This window comes from Manis javanica, chromosome 3 (assembly GCF_040802235.1).
Source record: "Manis javanica isolate MJ-LG chromosome 3, MJ_LKY, whole genome shotgun sequence".
Lineage (NCBI taxonomy): Eukaryota > Metazoa > Chordata > Mammalia > Pholidota > Manidae > Manis > Manis javanica.
In genome coordinates, this window is record NC_133158.1 from 163,726,484 (window position 1) to 163,742,340 (window position 15,857).

Below are 15,857 nucleotides of genomic sequence, written 5' to 3' on the forward strand. Positions count from 1 at the left end.
GAAGGGAGGGGAGCAGTTGGGAAGGTGAAAAGGACTCGCAGAAGCAGGGCGCGAGAAGGGCAGCCGCAGGCACGCACCACTTCCTCGATGATGGGCTCCGGCTTGGCGGCCTCCAGCTGCTCCCTCACCTTCTCTTCCACTAGATGGCGCAAGACAACAACGGAGGCCTGTCGGAAAGGTGCTGCCACTCTGCAGGCCTGCAGACTGCAGCCACTGCGGACGGCAGCCCAGGAGATAGGAGGGGTGCAAGGGCAGGGAGGAGGGGAGGAGGGGCGCAGGCGCGTGCCCAGGCAGATTCCGGGCTTTCAAGCCTTCCCAAACCAGCCAGAAATGAAGACCGTGCAAAGGCGGCTCCAGAGGGAGGGCCTGGGTTTCCCAGGATGAAGGCAAGCTGGATAGCCAGCAGGAGGCGCCCCGCTAGAGCAAGGAGCCCAGATCTCCAAGTTGGGGGGGTGTGCATGCTACTCTCAGCCCACCTCCCCTGCTGCGCTGCTTACAAATATTCAAAGTATCGTTTTGTGAAGGGCCTTGAAGATGGGCTTTTCCCATCACCTCCAGGGGCTCCTGGGCTCTGAGGACGTCCTCTGGACCCTGGACTGGCAAGGGCACAGGTGGCTTTTCTTTCTATCCACTCCTAGATGTGTGTTCCCAAGCACAGGGGACTTAAGGAGGTCTGCCCTCATGTGAGTCCCTGCCTCCCCAGCTGCTGACAGCACAGCAGGCCCCTGGGCAGTCTGACCAGGAGGGCCCTGCCCCTGTGGGGGCCAGATGCCAGGAGCACTACCGAAAGATCTAGGCCCCATGGGTCTCCTTCAACTCCTGCCACTGCTGCCCACGCTCCCTCATAGACCCCCGCCCTACCTCGCCCTCCTCCAGCCACAGGTGCTGGCACAGAGGCACCCTCTCATCTGTGCTGCCTTACTGCCCCCACCATGAAGCATGTGACTCTCAAGGGTAAAGGAGACGGGGAAACAGACTGGGCTGTGGCCAAATGGGCAACACTTTACTCCTTTGAATGTGTTTATTACACATGTAATTAAAATTTATAATTAAAGAAAAACAGGGCCAGGGGCCAAGCATCTGTGTGATAGGAGGCGCCCAGCAGCTCCAACGTGGATGGCTGTGGGCAGGCGGCAGCTGGCTAGATTCTTCAGGCTGTGGCACTGCTCCCCACGCCATGGTGGCATCTCCCCACTCTCTGTGCTCTGGCACTGCCACTCCTTAGGCCTGGCGGGCATCTGCCTGCCCGCTGCTCTCCAAGCACCAGAAAGGTCGGCCCCTCAGGACCCATCACCCTGCACCTACTGTCCAAGAGCCCCAGGGCCACCTCCACTTCCCAGACCGGAGAGCCCCTTCTGAGGCACATGGCCTGGACCTTCACAGATCTCGGGAGGGCCTCCAAGGCAGGGTCTTAGCAGGGCCCAGTGGGCTCAGAAGGCCGCCTCAGTGCCCCGACCACCTCTCTCTGTCAATCAATACTGCTACTTGCGCATTTTCCATGCGATGGCCTCAGAGGGTCCCAGAGGCCCAACTTCTAGCTGTGGCACTGCCAAGGAGCAGGGGTGGAGAGACACAGCCATCTACCTGCAACTGGTTTGGCTTGGGGCACCCTCCTCTTCTTCAGCTCCTCATCCTCTGGGACATAGTTCCGCAGCCTGAGTTCCCTGCAAGAGCAGAAAGAACACGCAGAGATGCAGTAAAGTGTATATAGCACAGTCTCATTTACCTCATACACTTGCAAGTCAGACTGTGATGAAGCCACACAAGCTGGTTACTTCCTAGCTTTCCTCTGGTCTCTCTGGAGAAGGCCTGGTGAAGAGGGAAACATGGGCATAGCCGCATCTTTGAGACAGCACCCGTTACCGCCCCAAGCCTCAACCCCTTCCTGTGCCAATTAGCAGCCAGCCTGACTGCTCTCCCAAGGCCTCGCCTGCACTGTGAGCTCTCATCCGGATCTGGGCCCAGGGATGCCCATGAAGCATTTGCTGGATGTCTCTCCTGGAGACATCTATCTCCTGTCTCTCTATTTGATAGTTAAGGGAACTGAGGGTCAGAGAGGTTGTGTCATTTTCATAAGATCACACAGCAGTGGTCACAGCAACTGAGACCAAGGCAAGGAATGACTCCAAGCCAGGGCCAGAGCTCCTGGGATGAGTTACTCCTAAAAGAGAAAACCAGGGATCACCCAGTGGTAACAGTCCCTCAACTACTGGTGGCAAGAGTCTAGATGTGGCAGGAGCAGCCGGCAAGGGCTAGGGGAACAGGCCTGACAGTGCACAGGGTGGGGAAAGCCACAGTTCACGTGGACAGCCATGAGAACTGCATGGGCCCCACTGCAAGGTCCTCAGTGTGCTCCCAGGGCAGACCCAAGGGCCCTGTGAAGGGAGGGGAGCCACGAAGGACTGGCCAGCCGCCATGGCATTTGTCATCTGTCTCCTCAGGCAGGGTTGCTATACTGGCTGAGTCCACAGGGTGGCCAAGTAAGAGTTCCTAGGGGCTGTTGTTTAATAAAGGCAAGACAGATACTGGGACAGACTGTCTCGGCCCTGAGGGAGGCAGAAGCGGCCCCCCACACGTCAGCCAGGTGGGACTGGGAGGCAGGTCTCCTCCTCCCTCACTACCTCTTCTGAGCCTTTCAAGGACTGCTGGCCTCCAAGAAGTTCTGGGCCTCCAGGACAGGGAACATTTTCCCAACAGGCCTCACCCAGTTTGTCATCTACTAAATGCTCTGTTGGCACGAGGCAAAAGCATTGCTGGCTTCCTCAGCCCATGCGTAGGCAAGCTTGTCCAGAAGTGAGGCAGCAGGGGTCTGGACTTGGGGCTCTCTGATGCCAAATCAGTCCCCTATTCACCAGCCCCACCGGCCCCCTCCCTCTGCCAGGGGTCCTGGGCCTACGGCCCTGAGGCTTGGCTAAACCTGTGCCCAGGGGCCAGTACCACATGGCCTATGTGGGAGAAGCCAGCTGCCCACTCCCAGGGTCTGCTTCCTCCAAGGAGCAGGGACACCCACCCTGCCCCCCACCCCCTAATGCCTGCCTCAGGCCTGGTGGTAAACATCAGGTCCCTGAGGCACCGGGAGGGAAAGTGGGACATAATTTAGTGCACCGACTTTCGACTTTCGTTTAAGGCAGGGTGGGGAGGAAAAAGGAAGAGAAACTGGGTGTGGGAAGAAAGCTGCAAGGATTAGTGAGAAAAAAACTCACGTCAGAAGCCGGCTCCAGGGCTCTGTGAGAGATCAGCCGGACTGAGAAGAGTCCCCGGGGACTGTCCCAGAGCTCGCAGCAAGAACGCACACCTCCAGGCCACCCCACTGCCCCGGCTTCACAAGGCCAGCTGGCATGAGGCAAGCCACAGCAAAGAGCAGGGTCAGCTGGTGGTTGGCCACACAGCACGCCCCAGCAGCACCCCCAACCACTGTGCCCTGCTCTCCCCTAGAGCTGAGCACTAGGCCAGACTCAGGAGCACTGGGTCCCAGTCACCGTGGGGCTGTCCCACTCTGGGCCTCATTTCCCACATCTGTAAACATGGGGGCTATGCTGGGTGTGTCAAGCTAGGTTCAAGCCCTCCCAATTCACTCTGTGAGAGCTAATGAAGAGACACTGTCCCTCACTAATGCCAATTAACCACCCCCTCCCCATCGCCCACTCCTATCAGCACTGAAGGGTGCCACCAACAGCCTCTGAGAGAGGCCAGGAAGTACTGGGCTCTGCTTGGGGGACTGGCTTTCCAGCACAGGCACAAGGCTTAACTCCCCTCTTCTGCAAACTATTTAAGAAGCCTGACAACAGATAAGTTTTTAAAAATCGATCTGTTGGCCTTGGAAAAGTACCAAGGCCACCATTGGCTGCAATCACAGACGGGTGCAACCAGAGGGCGCGACGTGGGTGGTGCATCTCATTCCTCTTAAAGCATTTGTCGGCAAGCAGGGCTTCCTACAGTCTCACGGGGCTGAAAAGAGAAAAATGTGTGCTCAGGGAGAGGAAGCCTCTTTCTCAGATCTGACAGGGTAGGCCAGGGCACGCCTAGTCTAATGGCCTGCCAGATGCTGGAATAGACTGTCTCTGGAGGAAGGTAAATTATTCAGAATCCCAAATTAGAACTTTCCATAGCAATATCCAGGATTCAATCAAGCCATGAGAAAAAAAATAAAGATAACAGAAATACACTTGCAGGAGATGTAGATGTTGGGATTGTCCGAAATGAAATGTAAAGTAATTTAACTGAGGAAAGTTCAGGAAGTATACCACAAGATGGGGAATTTCAGCAGAGAATCTGAAACCGTAACAATTAATCGGACAGAAATTACACAACTGAAAATAGAATCAAAATTAAGAATTCAATAAACAGGTTCCATAGCAGCTTAGGTACAACTAAAGAAAGGACTGGTGAACTGCAAGATAAGCCTGAAAATACCCAGACTGAGGCACAAAGGGAAAAAGGCTGGAAAATACAGGAACAAGACATGTGGAACAGAGTGAAGAGATCTAACATACACTTAATTAGAGCTCCAGAAGCAGTATGTAGATAATGACTGACAATATTACAGAACTAATGAAAAACATCAAGCCACAGATTACAGAAACACTATGAAATCCAAAGAAAAGCATACTTAAGGCAAATCATTCTCAAGCTACTAACCATTAAAGACAGAGGAATTCTCCAGTTAGAGAAAGCTGCCTGACCTTCAGAGGAGAAACTACAACTAACTGCTGACTTCACAACAGAAACACGAAAAACTGTAAAACACTGGAGTGATAGGGGAAGTGCTGCAAGTAAATAAAACGTCAAACCAGAGTTAGAAATCTAGGTAGAAGAGCCTTCGAAGAAAGACCTTTCCAGATGAAGAAAAGCTGGGAAAATGAGTGATCAGAAGATCTGTTCTTTAACAAATACTAAAGGAGTGCTTTAGACTGAAGGAAAATGACCTCAGGTGGAAGAATGGAGCTGCAGGGAGGGAAATGTGCCACAAAGAAGAAATTCAGGGGTATATCAAAATGAGTATTGACTGTATAGAGTAGTAATAAATGACTTGGGGGATTTAAAACACAGTGACAATAGCACAGAAGACATAAAGAGCACCCAATGGCACTGAAGTGTCCTCAGGTCCTGGCATTGAATGGGAAATGGTAAAGTATCACTTTTTATCAGACTTTTATAAGTTAAAGATGTATGTTGTATCCCTGTGAAAGTCACTAAAAGGGAAAAGAGTAAATAACAAACTTTCAGGAAGGAAATGGAATGATTCAAAAAAGCAAAACAGAAAATCCAGAAGAACACTGAAATTGAGATTAAAAAAAGGAAAGCCAAGGAATAAATGGTAAGAGCACAGATACACAGCAAAGCGGGCCCAGGCCACCATCCGGGAGCTCCCCCTGCAGTGAGCAGAGTGGCCACAGCCCTCGAAGACTGGGTAGGAGGTAATGACCATACACCAGCCAGGAAACTCTGAAGCCACTTGTGCTCACTAGGCAGGCCCTGGCATCTGAAGTCACCCTTCTGGAGGCCACTGCTAACCCCTTCCCAGAATGAGGAGGAAGCTGTAGGGAGGAGATGCTTAAAGCCCTGGACTTCCACCAGTGAGACCTGAGTCCAAACCCCGGCTTCGATGCTTCTGAGACATGGGTGGAAGGGTCACACCTTCATTGGTTTTAGTATGGAAATCAAGGACACCAGTCTTCAATGGGGCTGTGTGGGACACCAACACTGAACACAGCGGTGTCCTGTAGGATAAAGGTCACAACTCCCAGGTGCTGCCTTCCCACTCCACACTGCTGTCGCAAAAGCCCCTTCCCAAACCCTGAAACTCTCTACCTGCTAGGAGGGAATACGGGCCTCCGAGGACAGTCATCCCTCCAAAGCCCAGAGAGTCACCTTGAGTGCAGCTGGGACCAAGCAGCCTGGCAAATACATGCTCTTAAAATGCCCCCTCAAGGAGCTGAGGTGCCTGAGCAGACAAAGTGGTCTGGTCCCTGTATGGGCCCCAGGCTGGCAGGGACACACCTGCTTCTGACACCACACCAAGCAGCAAGGCTGCCAGGACAGACCACTAGCAGGGAGGGCCTGGCCAAAGGACAGCCCTGGCTACACACGCGCCCTGCCTGCCTCCCCCGTGTGTCTGGTCCCCATGTGTGGCATTAAGTTATTAGTGAGTCCTGGAACCTTGTTCATCCAGGAGCCTGGCACCTTACCCACCTCTGTAGTCCTTTCTGCTCACAACTAGGTGTGGAATGGACCAGGACCAAACTCTTCTGGATAGCGAAAGGAGAAGACAAGCTCCAGAAGCATGCACCCTCCCTATGCCTGGGGCAATCCCTGAGCAATGGGCCACAGGAAGTGTGCACCACAGTTGACTACTCCCCACCTATGCCCCCTCTTTGCCCCTCTTGCCCTTCCACCTTATGCCAAACAGCCATCACACCCCATGACATGGCCCCTTGATGGCTGTATGTCTGTTATGTACACACTGGCTTACAAATTCCTAGAGACCAAGCTCTAGCACTCAACACCCAGCAGCTGTAGGAGGGGCTGGGCACATTCTTGCCCCGCTGGATAAAACAATTCAGAGAGGGCACTTGGGAGAGAGTTTTATGGTAGCCGTGGGCTCTCTAAACCTTTCAACGCTTGGGAAGACAATGCAGGAAGCAGAGTAGTTGTGCCCAGGAGATGCGGAGGACAGGAATGTGGCTGGGTCAGGGCAGCCAATTCCCAAGCGACTTCTGATGTCTTTATGGCAAAGCAACACGGCGATGCCCATCCTCCTGCCTCTCCTTCTTAAACCAGGGAGACATGCTTTTCCACTTCCTTTTCTCCTTCCATCTGCTTCCTCCCTGGGTCTGAGGAGTCCACTCAAGTACCTGAACAGGTGCGCTAGCCACTGTGAGGTCTTCCTCAAGGCCAGCTGCAGGAACTTCATGAGTGCACGGGACAGGGAGATTCTGGAGAAATCCCCCTTCGGGGGACTCTTTTCACGCCTTCACACCTACAGGGCCACTTAGGGGACAGGGGTAGAGAAACTTGTTCTCTGAAAAATATGAAACCTAGGAGCAGAGTTTTAAAATGTTGAAGTGAAAGGAAGTTTCCATATCATCTGGTCCAGCACCATCACTGGCAAACAGGCCTCAGAGGAAGCCCACTCTCCTCATGGAGGTTTCCCAGTCCCTGGCCCACTTCACCAGTCACTCATGTTTCCAGGCTTATCCTTTGGCACATTAGCCTCTCTTCTCACCCCGTAGCCCTTGGGGCCTCTCCACACTCAGCCCCTTGCCCTGGACCCCTGGAGAGAAACCAGAACAGTCCCACTTGGCTGCTCCCCGAGAACAAGGTCAGTTCGACCCGACCACCTCAGTGCTCCCTTCCCCTTCAGACCCCCTCGGAGAGCAGAGAGAGTCGTCAAGAAGCTCTCTGCACAGTGAAGGACCACTGGGAGAGTCAAGCCAAAGACAGAGGCCAGCACTGCCAGGGAGCTCGGGGACTCTGGTCTCAGGGGGCCTTCAGTTTTAACATCCAGAGCACAGAGACACAGGAACCTTCCAGGCAAACACACACATCTAATAACCTTCTGCCTGCTCCAGGCTCTGCGCAGGGACAGTCAAACCCGTCCCCGATGTGACTAACAAGACCTTGTTGCTGCCAGAGGCCAGACCCTAGAGGCCTTGAAAATGAGGCGAAAGGCACCTATCCCAGTGGCTACACCACGGCTCCAAGGTCTGACCTGGTCATCTCCTCCCAGACCTATTAAAACGTGCAAACCCTGTGACCAATAATTCTGCTATGGGGTAACTATTCCATAGAAATAGTAACAAAACAGGGACAAGCAAAACAAAATGTTCTACATAGAGATTTTGCTACCAGAAACCTTTCTACCAGCCACAGGGCAGACACCTCTGGGCCCTTTCTGGCAGAGTCCCCTAGAACAGGCCATGAGCACCCTTCCATAGCCAAGATGACATGGGGAACAGTTCAGGACAGTGTAGTCAGTACACCTGGACATTTCTTTATCAGTAAAATATAAGATGAGGACAGAACAGGGCCACTGGAAATAGATGGGCTATGGATGTTCTTTGGTGTTGTTAACACTTTAGGTGAGGACACTTGATGGGTGGCTGTCTTGCCAATGGGTTTCAGCCCCAGGCAAGTTCACTATGGACTCAATGTGACCAAAGAAATGACAGCAGAACGTTCTTGGGGTGAAAGGGTTATACCCAACTTTATTCCCAAGGTGGCAGGTCAATCACTAAAATCCCGTCCACTCAGAGCAAGTCTGCATGTAGCAAGCCGGTCTCCGCCTCTAGGCCTCTCTGCCCACACAGCCGTCTCGCGCTGCTATCACTCCAGTTTCGTCTCTGCTCTCCTGCAGCCGTGCCACTGAGCAGAGCACTGAGCAGAGCACTGAGCAGAGCTCTTTATATAGAGTAAATAACAATGTATTGCCCACATGTGTGTAGTGAGCAAACCAACCAGGGCCAGGTGAGAATCCTGGCCACAGGAACCTTCACTTTATCCACACAAGATGAGGGTATTTTTCCATGCAGAAAGGACCCAGCTATGTCCCTACCCTCCCACTACAGAGGAGGGAAGCACCTGACCGGTCACAGGTGAGTCAGCTTCCTGTGACATCACCTTCTTTAAACCAGTTCTCTTCCAATTCATTCTCTCACATTCCAGGGCCTATTCCTGAGCAACAGGCTCAGGAAAAACAGGGTGGCTGCAGGTCTCTGCTGCTGCCTCAGCACGAGTCATGGAGTCACACATAGTCCACCCCCACTGCCCATGACTGGGCCACCCGGGCCTGGAGCCAGAGTGAGGTAACTCAGGAAGTGTGAGTGGGAGCCACGCTGGTCATTACACTAGAGTGGAGCCATGTTTGCAGATGACACCATGGAACTGTGAGCATGCCCTGGTGTAGACACCATCCTGGGGACCCAGCCTGCAGACTAGAGAAGGCCTGGTATTTGCCAGCCTTAAAGAGTTTAGGTGCCAGGCCAGAACTGGGCTGGGCCTCAGCTGGGGTGGGACCTCTCTCCACATGGAGTTGGAGAACCGGTTTTCCATTCTGAAGAAAGCAGGCTAGTGGCCCAGTTCCTTCTGCAGTACGTGACACCCACCCTAAGGTGAACCACTGTCCCTGAATGGTAGCTGTTCCAGCTGGTGCAGACCTCGCTCAAAGCTAAACAGAGGCAGCGGTTGTGAGGCTCAGGGTTTGGGGCTTGCTTGTTCAGACACTTAGGACATGCGCCTCTGCCCCCTGCCCAATAGGGTGTGCAACATCCCCCCACTCCTCCCACCAGGCAGGGGCCTGTCAGCCACAAACCCTACTGGAGAAACGCCTCCAGAGCATCTATCAGCTGATGGGCCACAGGAGGAAGTAACTGAGGGCTTCAAAAAAACAAAAGCAGCTGATATGTATGTCCCTTTTTGTGGGCCAGCTTTCCAGGCCGCTAGATCACATCTTATCTAGGTAGTCACAGGGGGCTGTGTGAGAGCTGAGTCATGGATGCCCCTGCAGAGTTACCTGCAAGGGAAGGTCGCTGGGAGAAGGCGGATGCAGCCCAGAGGAAAAGCAGGGGACCTTCTGGGGACTGACTCCCACCCAGTGAGGATTTGATTTTATGTTGCTGGGAAAGGACTTATCCTGAAGAGAATAAAACTTAAAAAGGAACTCTGATGCATCAATTCCATACAATACCAAAGTCCTAGCAAACTTTTTCATAAATATTAACAAGCTGATTGTGAATAAAGTGAAGGTTCCTGTGGCCAGGATTCTCACCTGGCCCTGGGTGGCTAGCTCACTACATAAGTGTGGACAATGAGTTGCTATTGACTCTATATAAAGAGCTCCGCCCAGTGGTGTGGGTGCAACACGGTGTCAGGGCTGCAAGGCTGCAGGAGAGCAAAGCACAGGCTAGAGTGGTGGCAGCGCCGAGGACAGAGGCCCAAAGGACGGCTGTGTGGGCAGAGGGGCCCAGAGGCAGAGACTGGCTTACTGCATGCAGACTCGCTCTAAGTGGACGGGATTTTAGTGATTGACCTGCCACCGTGGGAATAAAGTTGGGTTTCACCCCAAGAACATTCTACTGTCATTTCTCTGGTCACATTGAATCCACAGTGAACTTGTCTGGGACTGAAACTCATTGGCAAGACACTGATTCTAAAATTTATGAAGACAGACAAAGGAACTAGAATGGTCAAGATTCTAAAAAGGTCTACTTGGGCAGATGGGCAGAGAATATGGTAGGTGATTCTCCCACATGGCTGGTCGTGGAGAGGTCCTGGGGTGCCGGCCTCCAATCCTGCTGGGTTTTCCCATTTCCTCATCCAGAAACCCAGGCCCCACCACTGTATCTGCTTAAACAATCAAATCTACAAACTGATGTCCCTCAACTTATTTTCTGAGGACGAGTGTCTTGCCAATGGGTTTCAGCCCCAGGCAAGTTCATTATGGATTCAGTGTGACCAAAGAAATGACAGTAGAATATTCTTGGGGTAAAAGGATTATACCCAACTTTATTTTCATGGTGGCAGGCCAATCACTAAAATCTCATCCATTCAGAGTGAGTCTGCATGCAGCAAGCCGGTCTCTGCCTCTAGGCCTCTGCCCGCACAGCTGTCCTCTGGGCCCTGCTGCCCACACCGCCGTCCTCTGTCCTTGGCGCTGCCACCACTCCAGCCTCTGCTCTGCTCTCTTGCAGCCTTGCAGCCCTGCCACCATGTCACGCCCAGACCACTGGGCGGAGCTCTTTATACAGCGTCAATAGCAATATATGGCCCACATGTTGTAGTGAGCTAGCTGACCAGGGCTAGGTGAGAATCCTGGCCACAAGAACTTTCATTTTATCCACAACTAGCTACTGTACCAACTAAGGGGGGGATTCTACAAAGGGGGTCCTAACCATTAATTTCTCAGTCACATATGCTTATTTCTACTTTCATCCACCCACTCTGCTGTTTCCCAACTATTGCCCTATTTACAAAGTTAGTGCAGGCCTTATGTAAGTTAATTCTGCCTTTTCCAGCTATGTCAGAGTCCTTTAGCACTCTCAGGAGGGCCTCAAAGTGTCTTCTTTCTGTCCAGAGCCCTAGCACTATCCCTGGAATTAGCTATGGCATTTGCTTCACTCATTAGGAAAGCAAGTTCTGCCTTCCTCCCTATAGTGTAGTCAAACATACTCAGGTGATGCACACTGATGCAAAATGCCCTGCACTGGGTAGGAAAACAAACAACTGGCAGGCCCTGGCCTCAAACCCAGGAGCTGCTCCCAAATCCTGAGCTCTTTCCATCTGCTCTTTCCATAGTTTCTATGATTTTGGGGCCTGCTGCTGAAAGAAGGATCACCTCAACATTGGTTTTATTTCCAAAGTCCTGTCCATGTAGATGACAGTACACGATGAACCAACTAACACCAGTGACGGAACTGGCAACCTAGCATGTGTCTGTGCAGCATCTATCTACAAGGCCACCATCAAATCTCCCTCCCTGCTTGGGGGGCCTGCATAAGCCTGGGTTGGGGTTTACAAGCAGGGGCTTGGGGAGATGTCTGCCCATGACTCTCCAACAAGGCATCATACCACTCACCCCTCTGGGCCTTTGCTGCCCAGATCCTACCACCTCAAAGGGGATGTTCTCCATGAATCCTTATCCTGCTGCCCTCTGGAGTGGGCACTGCCTTCCTCTCAGGATACTTCAGGAGGGCTGGTGTACACAGGGCTTCCCACCTGGAACCTGGCCTCAGAGGTCATCCCTCCCCTCCCAGTGGAGCTGGAAGGTTGTCCCTTTCTCCTCAGTGGCCAAAGGGGCCATGGCAGGGCGCTGTGGCGTAGGGGCCCCGTGAAGCCTGCTCCTAAGCCATAAGCATTCTGTTGGGAGACCCTTTCCAGACTTGGGGTACAGATGAGGAGAAAGGTCCCATCTTCCTTGTTTGAGATTCAATGACATAGCTCAGTGTTCAAGTCTGCCATGTGACCCATCCACCTTACTAACCAATGACCCTTTTCTTTATCACCAAGGAGGAGAATCAGAGAAGGGACATCATGGCAAAGCAAAGACAGCCCAGAAATTGGGACTCGAAGCTCTAGCCAGCAATTCACAACCTAAGAACAAACCAGAAGAAAACCAGAGGCTGAAGAAAACTGCAGGCACCAAACCCCAAACCACACAGGTCTATGGTCATCTGGCAAAGGAGCAAGGACCTGGCCTTCATCTCTGTCACCAGCAAGGGCCTCCTGAGGTGCTGGTGGGGCTAAGGCCTAACAGGAGAGCACAGAGTCCAGCAGCAGGGTAGCAAGGGTCCTGGCACCACAGTTGAGCCTCACCAGCCTGGCAGTGCAGGGCTGTCACCATTTCTCCTAACAAGTAAGGCGGAAGCCCCTGCAGGGCTGTGTGAGGGCAGTGCCTTCACACTCTGTCAACTGCCGAGGCACACACGTTTACAGGCACACAGCCTCACCCCACTGTGGACTTGAGGACGTCCTATCATTTGAGATCAGCTCCTGCATAAGAAGGAGGCATGAGGAACCTGTCCCTGGTGAAGGCGCCCCAAGGCTGTGGCACCAAGGCCTGTTCCCAAGTGCTGGTCTAGCCTCCCCTGGGAGCAACCCTTGTCTCCTGCTGCACTGTCTCAAGCACACCATCAAGATCCACTCTCCCCAGTAAGTAGGAGCCTGCACAGGCTCTGTGCCTGAAGGCAACTGCTCAGGGCAGAGGACATTCAGGTTACTGCTCCCTACGGACACCAAGCCTTATCCCAAACAGGACTCTGCAGCTACCCGTGTGGCCCCTGCTCAGGCTGGGCACTGGAAGGAGGGCATGGGGTCACTGGAACGCGAGTGTGGGTGCGCTAGTCCCACAGAAGGTTCTCCGCAGCTCATGGAGGCCAGCTGCACAGCCCCTCCCTGCCCCGCGTGCTGGCAAGCAGCAAAGCTGCATCTGAAGCTCCGTCAGGTCCCAGCCCTGGAGACTGGGGGGTGGACCATATGCCTGCGACCACGGGAATGGAGCCGTGTCTGGGTGACTTACACTGACTCAACTGCACGATGGGATTTGGCTAAACAGATACATGCTCCCCATGAACTACTGAACAGAAAGGAAGAGCACAGACAAAGAGCAGGAAGAGGACACCTCTGATTGGAGCTCCACACACAGACTGAGATATTGAGGATGGAGAAGAGAAGAATCCCCGGCTGAGAGGGCAGTGGGAGCTGACGACACTGTCAGGAAATCCTGTGCGGCCAGGGAATAACAAGGGGAATCAGAGGGGCTTGGACATGGCTGGGCAGCCTGGGCAGAGCTTTTCACAACAGGCCGTCTGGGCCTGATTTTGCAGGTGCTGTGGAACCATGCCACGTGAGGGGTTTGAGGAGAAGAGCGATGCAATATAATGTGAGGGTCATAAAGAAAGTGCTGGTGGCTGAGTAAGAGCCAGGCCAGTGGAGGATAGAGTGCAGAGAAGGCTCCAACTGGACAGCAGGGTGAGGTTTTCAGGTCTGAACAAGGCAGCCATGGGGTGAAGAGGAAGGAATGGGGTGGAGGCTCTGAACAGAGTCAGGAGGCTGTAGAAACCAACAGGACTGGAGAAGACTGCAGGGCAGAGAGCCGCAGACGGCACAGTACCTGTGCTTCTCGCTTTCCTCCTCCCCTTCTCTGAGCTGCTTGGTCTTTGGCTCCCCATCTTCCTTGTCCTGCAAAGGAAGGGAAAGAACCACCTGCTCAGATGAATGCTCCTGTTTCCCCTCCACCTCCACAATGCCCGGGCAGCTACTGCGAACAGCACATCTCAGGAGCCAGACACCCTGGCAAGAACCAGCTTGGTGCTCCAGCCTCCAAGCAGGACACACGACTGCTGCCGATTGATGGCACAAAGCCGGAGCCTCCCTGCCCCGTCTCAATTCTCCCCCAGAATGTCACAACCCAAGACCCCAGGCCAGGCCCAGGCACATGGTGGCCCTCAAAGAACAGAAGCAGGAGGAGCTGGAAGGTTTTAGGTGGTAAGAAAAAAGCTGGTCAATGCTGAGAGCCACCAACCCCAGTGGAGGGCCCACGGTGGCAGGCGGCAGCCACCTTCACGGGTCTGGAGAGGGCTGCTCACCGAGCTGGGAGGGACTCAAGGCAGAGCGGTCACCAGCGACCAGAGCAGCACGAACGCTCAGGCCTCCTGACTCTGCTCCCAGGCAAGGGGCCTCTTCACAAACACTATTTGGTTCCCTTTATGAGAGGCCTAACTCAGACTAGGACCAGGCTTGTAAGAAGACTCAGTCCTGCAATGTGATCAGCAGGATGATAGAAGTAGAACTAGTTTGAAGTTTCGATGGAAAATTTCTTCTAAATTTTTTGTTTTCTTTTGGTGGCTTCCCTCCTGCCCCTGACATCCCTAAGTGTAGAGAAGCTGTGTTCATCTCAACCTTGGCATGTACGCTTGTTCTCCAGGTGTACCCAAGTCACAAGAAAGGACATGGCCACACTGCCTTCCCCTTCAACAAAGAGCACCTTCCTGGGCTTTCTCCCTTATGCCGTGACTGCGGCTGTTAGACCAGACCTGCTGTGGCCAAACGGACACACAGGAGTGCACGTGTGTGTGTGCTTGAGTGAGTGTGCCCATGCCCTCAGGACAGAGCCCTGTCCAGAACCTCTCTGCATGCCAGGGCTGCCCCTCCAGAGAGTGTCAGTGCGCACCTCACTACTGGCAGCACCTGCCCTTGACTCTTGCCCTGGAGCAGAGTCCTGAGGAGATGTGCGTAAGCCCTGCCCTAGGGAACCTGCCGCGATGATGTAACAACTTGTGGGCCGACACAAATTACAACAGGCTCTGGTACTACGTCTCCTAGAAGCTCGCATATGCCACTGCCAACTGCCCCCCCCCCACGAGTGGCATGTGCTTTGAGCCACTTCCTGCCAGTGTTCATCATGGAGACCCTGAGAACAACCAGATACCCCCATTCCTTAGCCTCATACTTACACCCACACTAGGCTAGAAGGCTGGCCCTGAGAAAGGTTCTTGTGGTGTGAACAGATCAAGACGCCCCCCTTCACCTTCTCAACCCAGGGCAGCTCAGTCTCATGGGGACAGGGCAGCAGGAATGAGTGACAGCAGTTCATGAGAGAGGTCAACATGGCTCTGTGGGGTGGGTAGGGGGCCTCCCACTGATGGATGGGCAGAATTTGGTGTTACAGGATGGGGAGACAGGAACTGGAAAGGCATTCCCGGAAGAGAGCAGAGCTTGAGCAAAGGTGAGGTGTGGTCTGAAGAACATGCAGGTGGCTGAACAGCAGTCAAGGATAAAGGTGAATGCTGGGAAAGTTGTCAGAGCAGGTGGGGCCGATCCCAGAGGGCTCTGGCCAGTGTCCTAAGGCAATGGGGAGCCAGAGGAGAGACAGGGAGAGCTACTGGGGACAGGACCAGAGGCCTTCCCCTAAGAGCCTGCCAACTGGCTGGGCAAGCAGGTCCTGGGGCAGAGAGGCATTGGTTGATGATGGTCAAAGAGGGAAGGGAGAGTAGGGTATGAACTAAACTGAGAAACAAGGGAGGGTTCTCTACATAGCTACCAGGGCTGCTGTGGCCTAGGTGGGCCCTTCCACAGAGGCCCAAGTGATACACACACCCCTCCTTGACTAAATGCCAGCCAGTTAAGCAAGCCGGAAGCTTGGACATTCAAACATAAAGCTCCCTCCCAACTGCCGGCCAGAGGATTCCTTGATGGCTAGAGATGCCTGCCACAGGGGAAGGGGGTGGCAGATGCCTTCCCCAGGTGAGAAAGGATGAGGTGGAAGAGCAGAAAAGGCTGTTTTCCCCGAAGTCGGCTGCTGGGCAACCCAGCTGGAAGGCTTCTTCCCATGGGAGCTCTGCTAACATGGACCAGCTGACAGC

General features: G+C 53.6%; 1 protein-coding gene across 4 annotated transcripts in view; it reads right to left on the bottom strand.

The window, feature by feature from the left end:
• CCDC12 (coiled-coil domain containing 12) overlaps nucleotides 1–15,857 on the bottom strand; it is a 69,629-nt gene that overhangs the window by 16,556 nt on the left and 37,216 nt on the right. For 2 of the 4 annotated variants that reach the window (XM_036991522.2, XM_017680689.3), the window contains exons 2-4: nucleotides 13,607–13,674; nucleotides 1,585–1,664; nucleotides 78–139 (exon numbers count right to left, since the gene is read on the bottom strand). In XM_036991522.2, coding sequence (XP_036847417.1) covers nucleotides 78–139; nucleotides 1,585–1,664; nucleotides 13,607–13,674 — 210 coding nt within the window. Of the gene's footprint in view, nucleotides 1–77; nucleotides 140–402; nucleotides 597–1,584; nucleotides 1,665–13,606; nucleotides 13,675–15,857 lie in introns of those variants that run through there. The other 2 variants (XM_073232286.1, XM_036991521.2) reach the window with 2 other exon arrangements.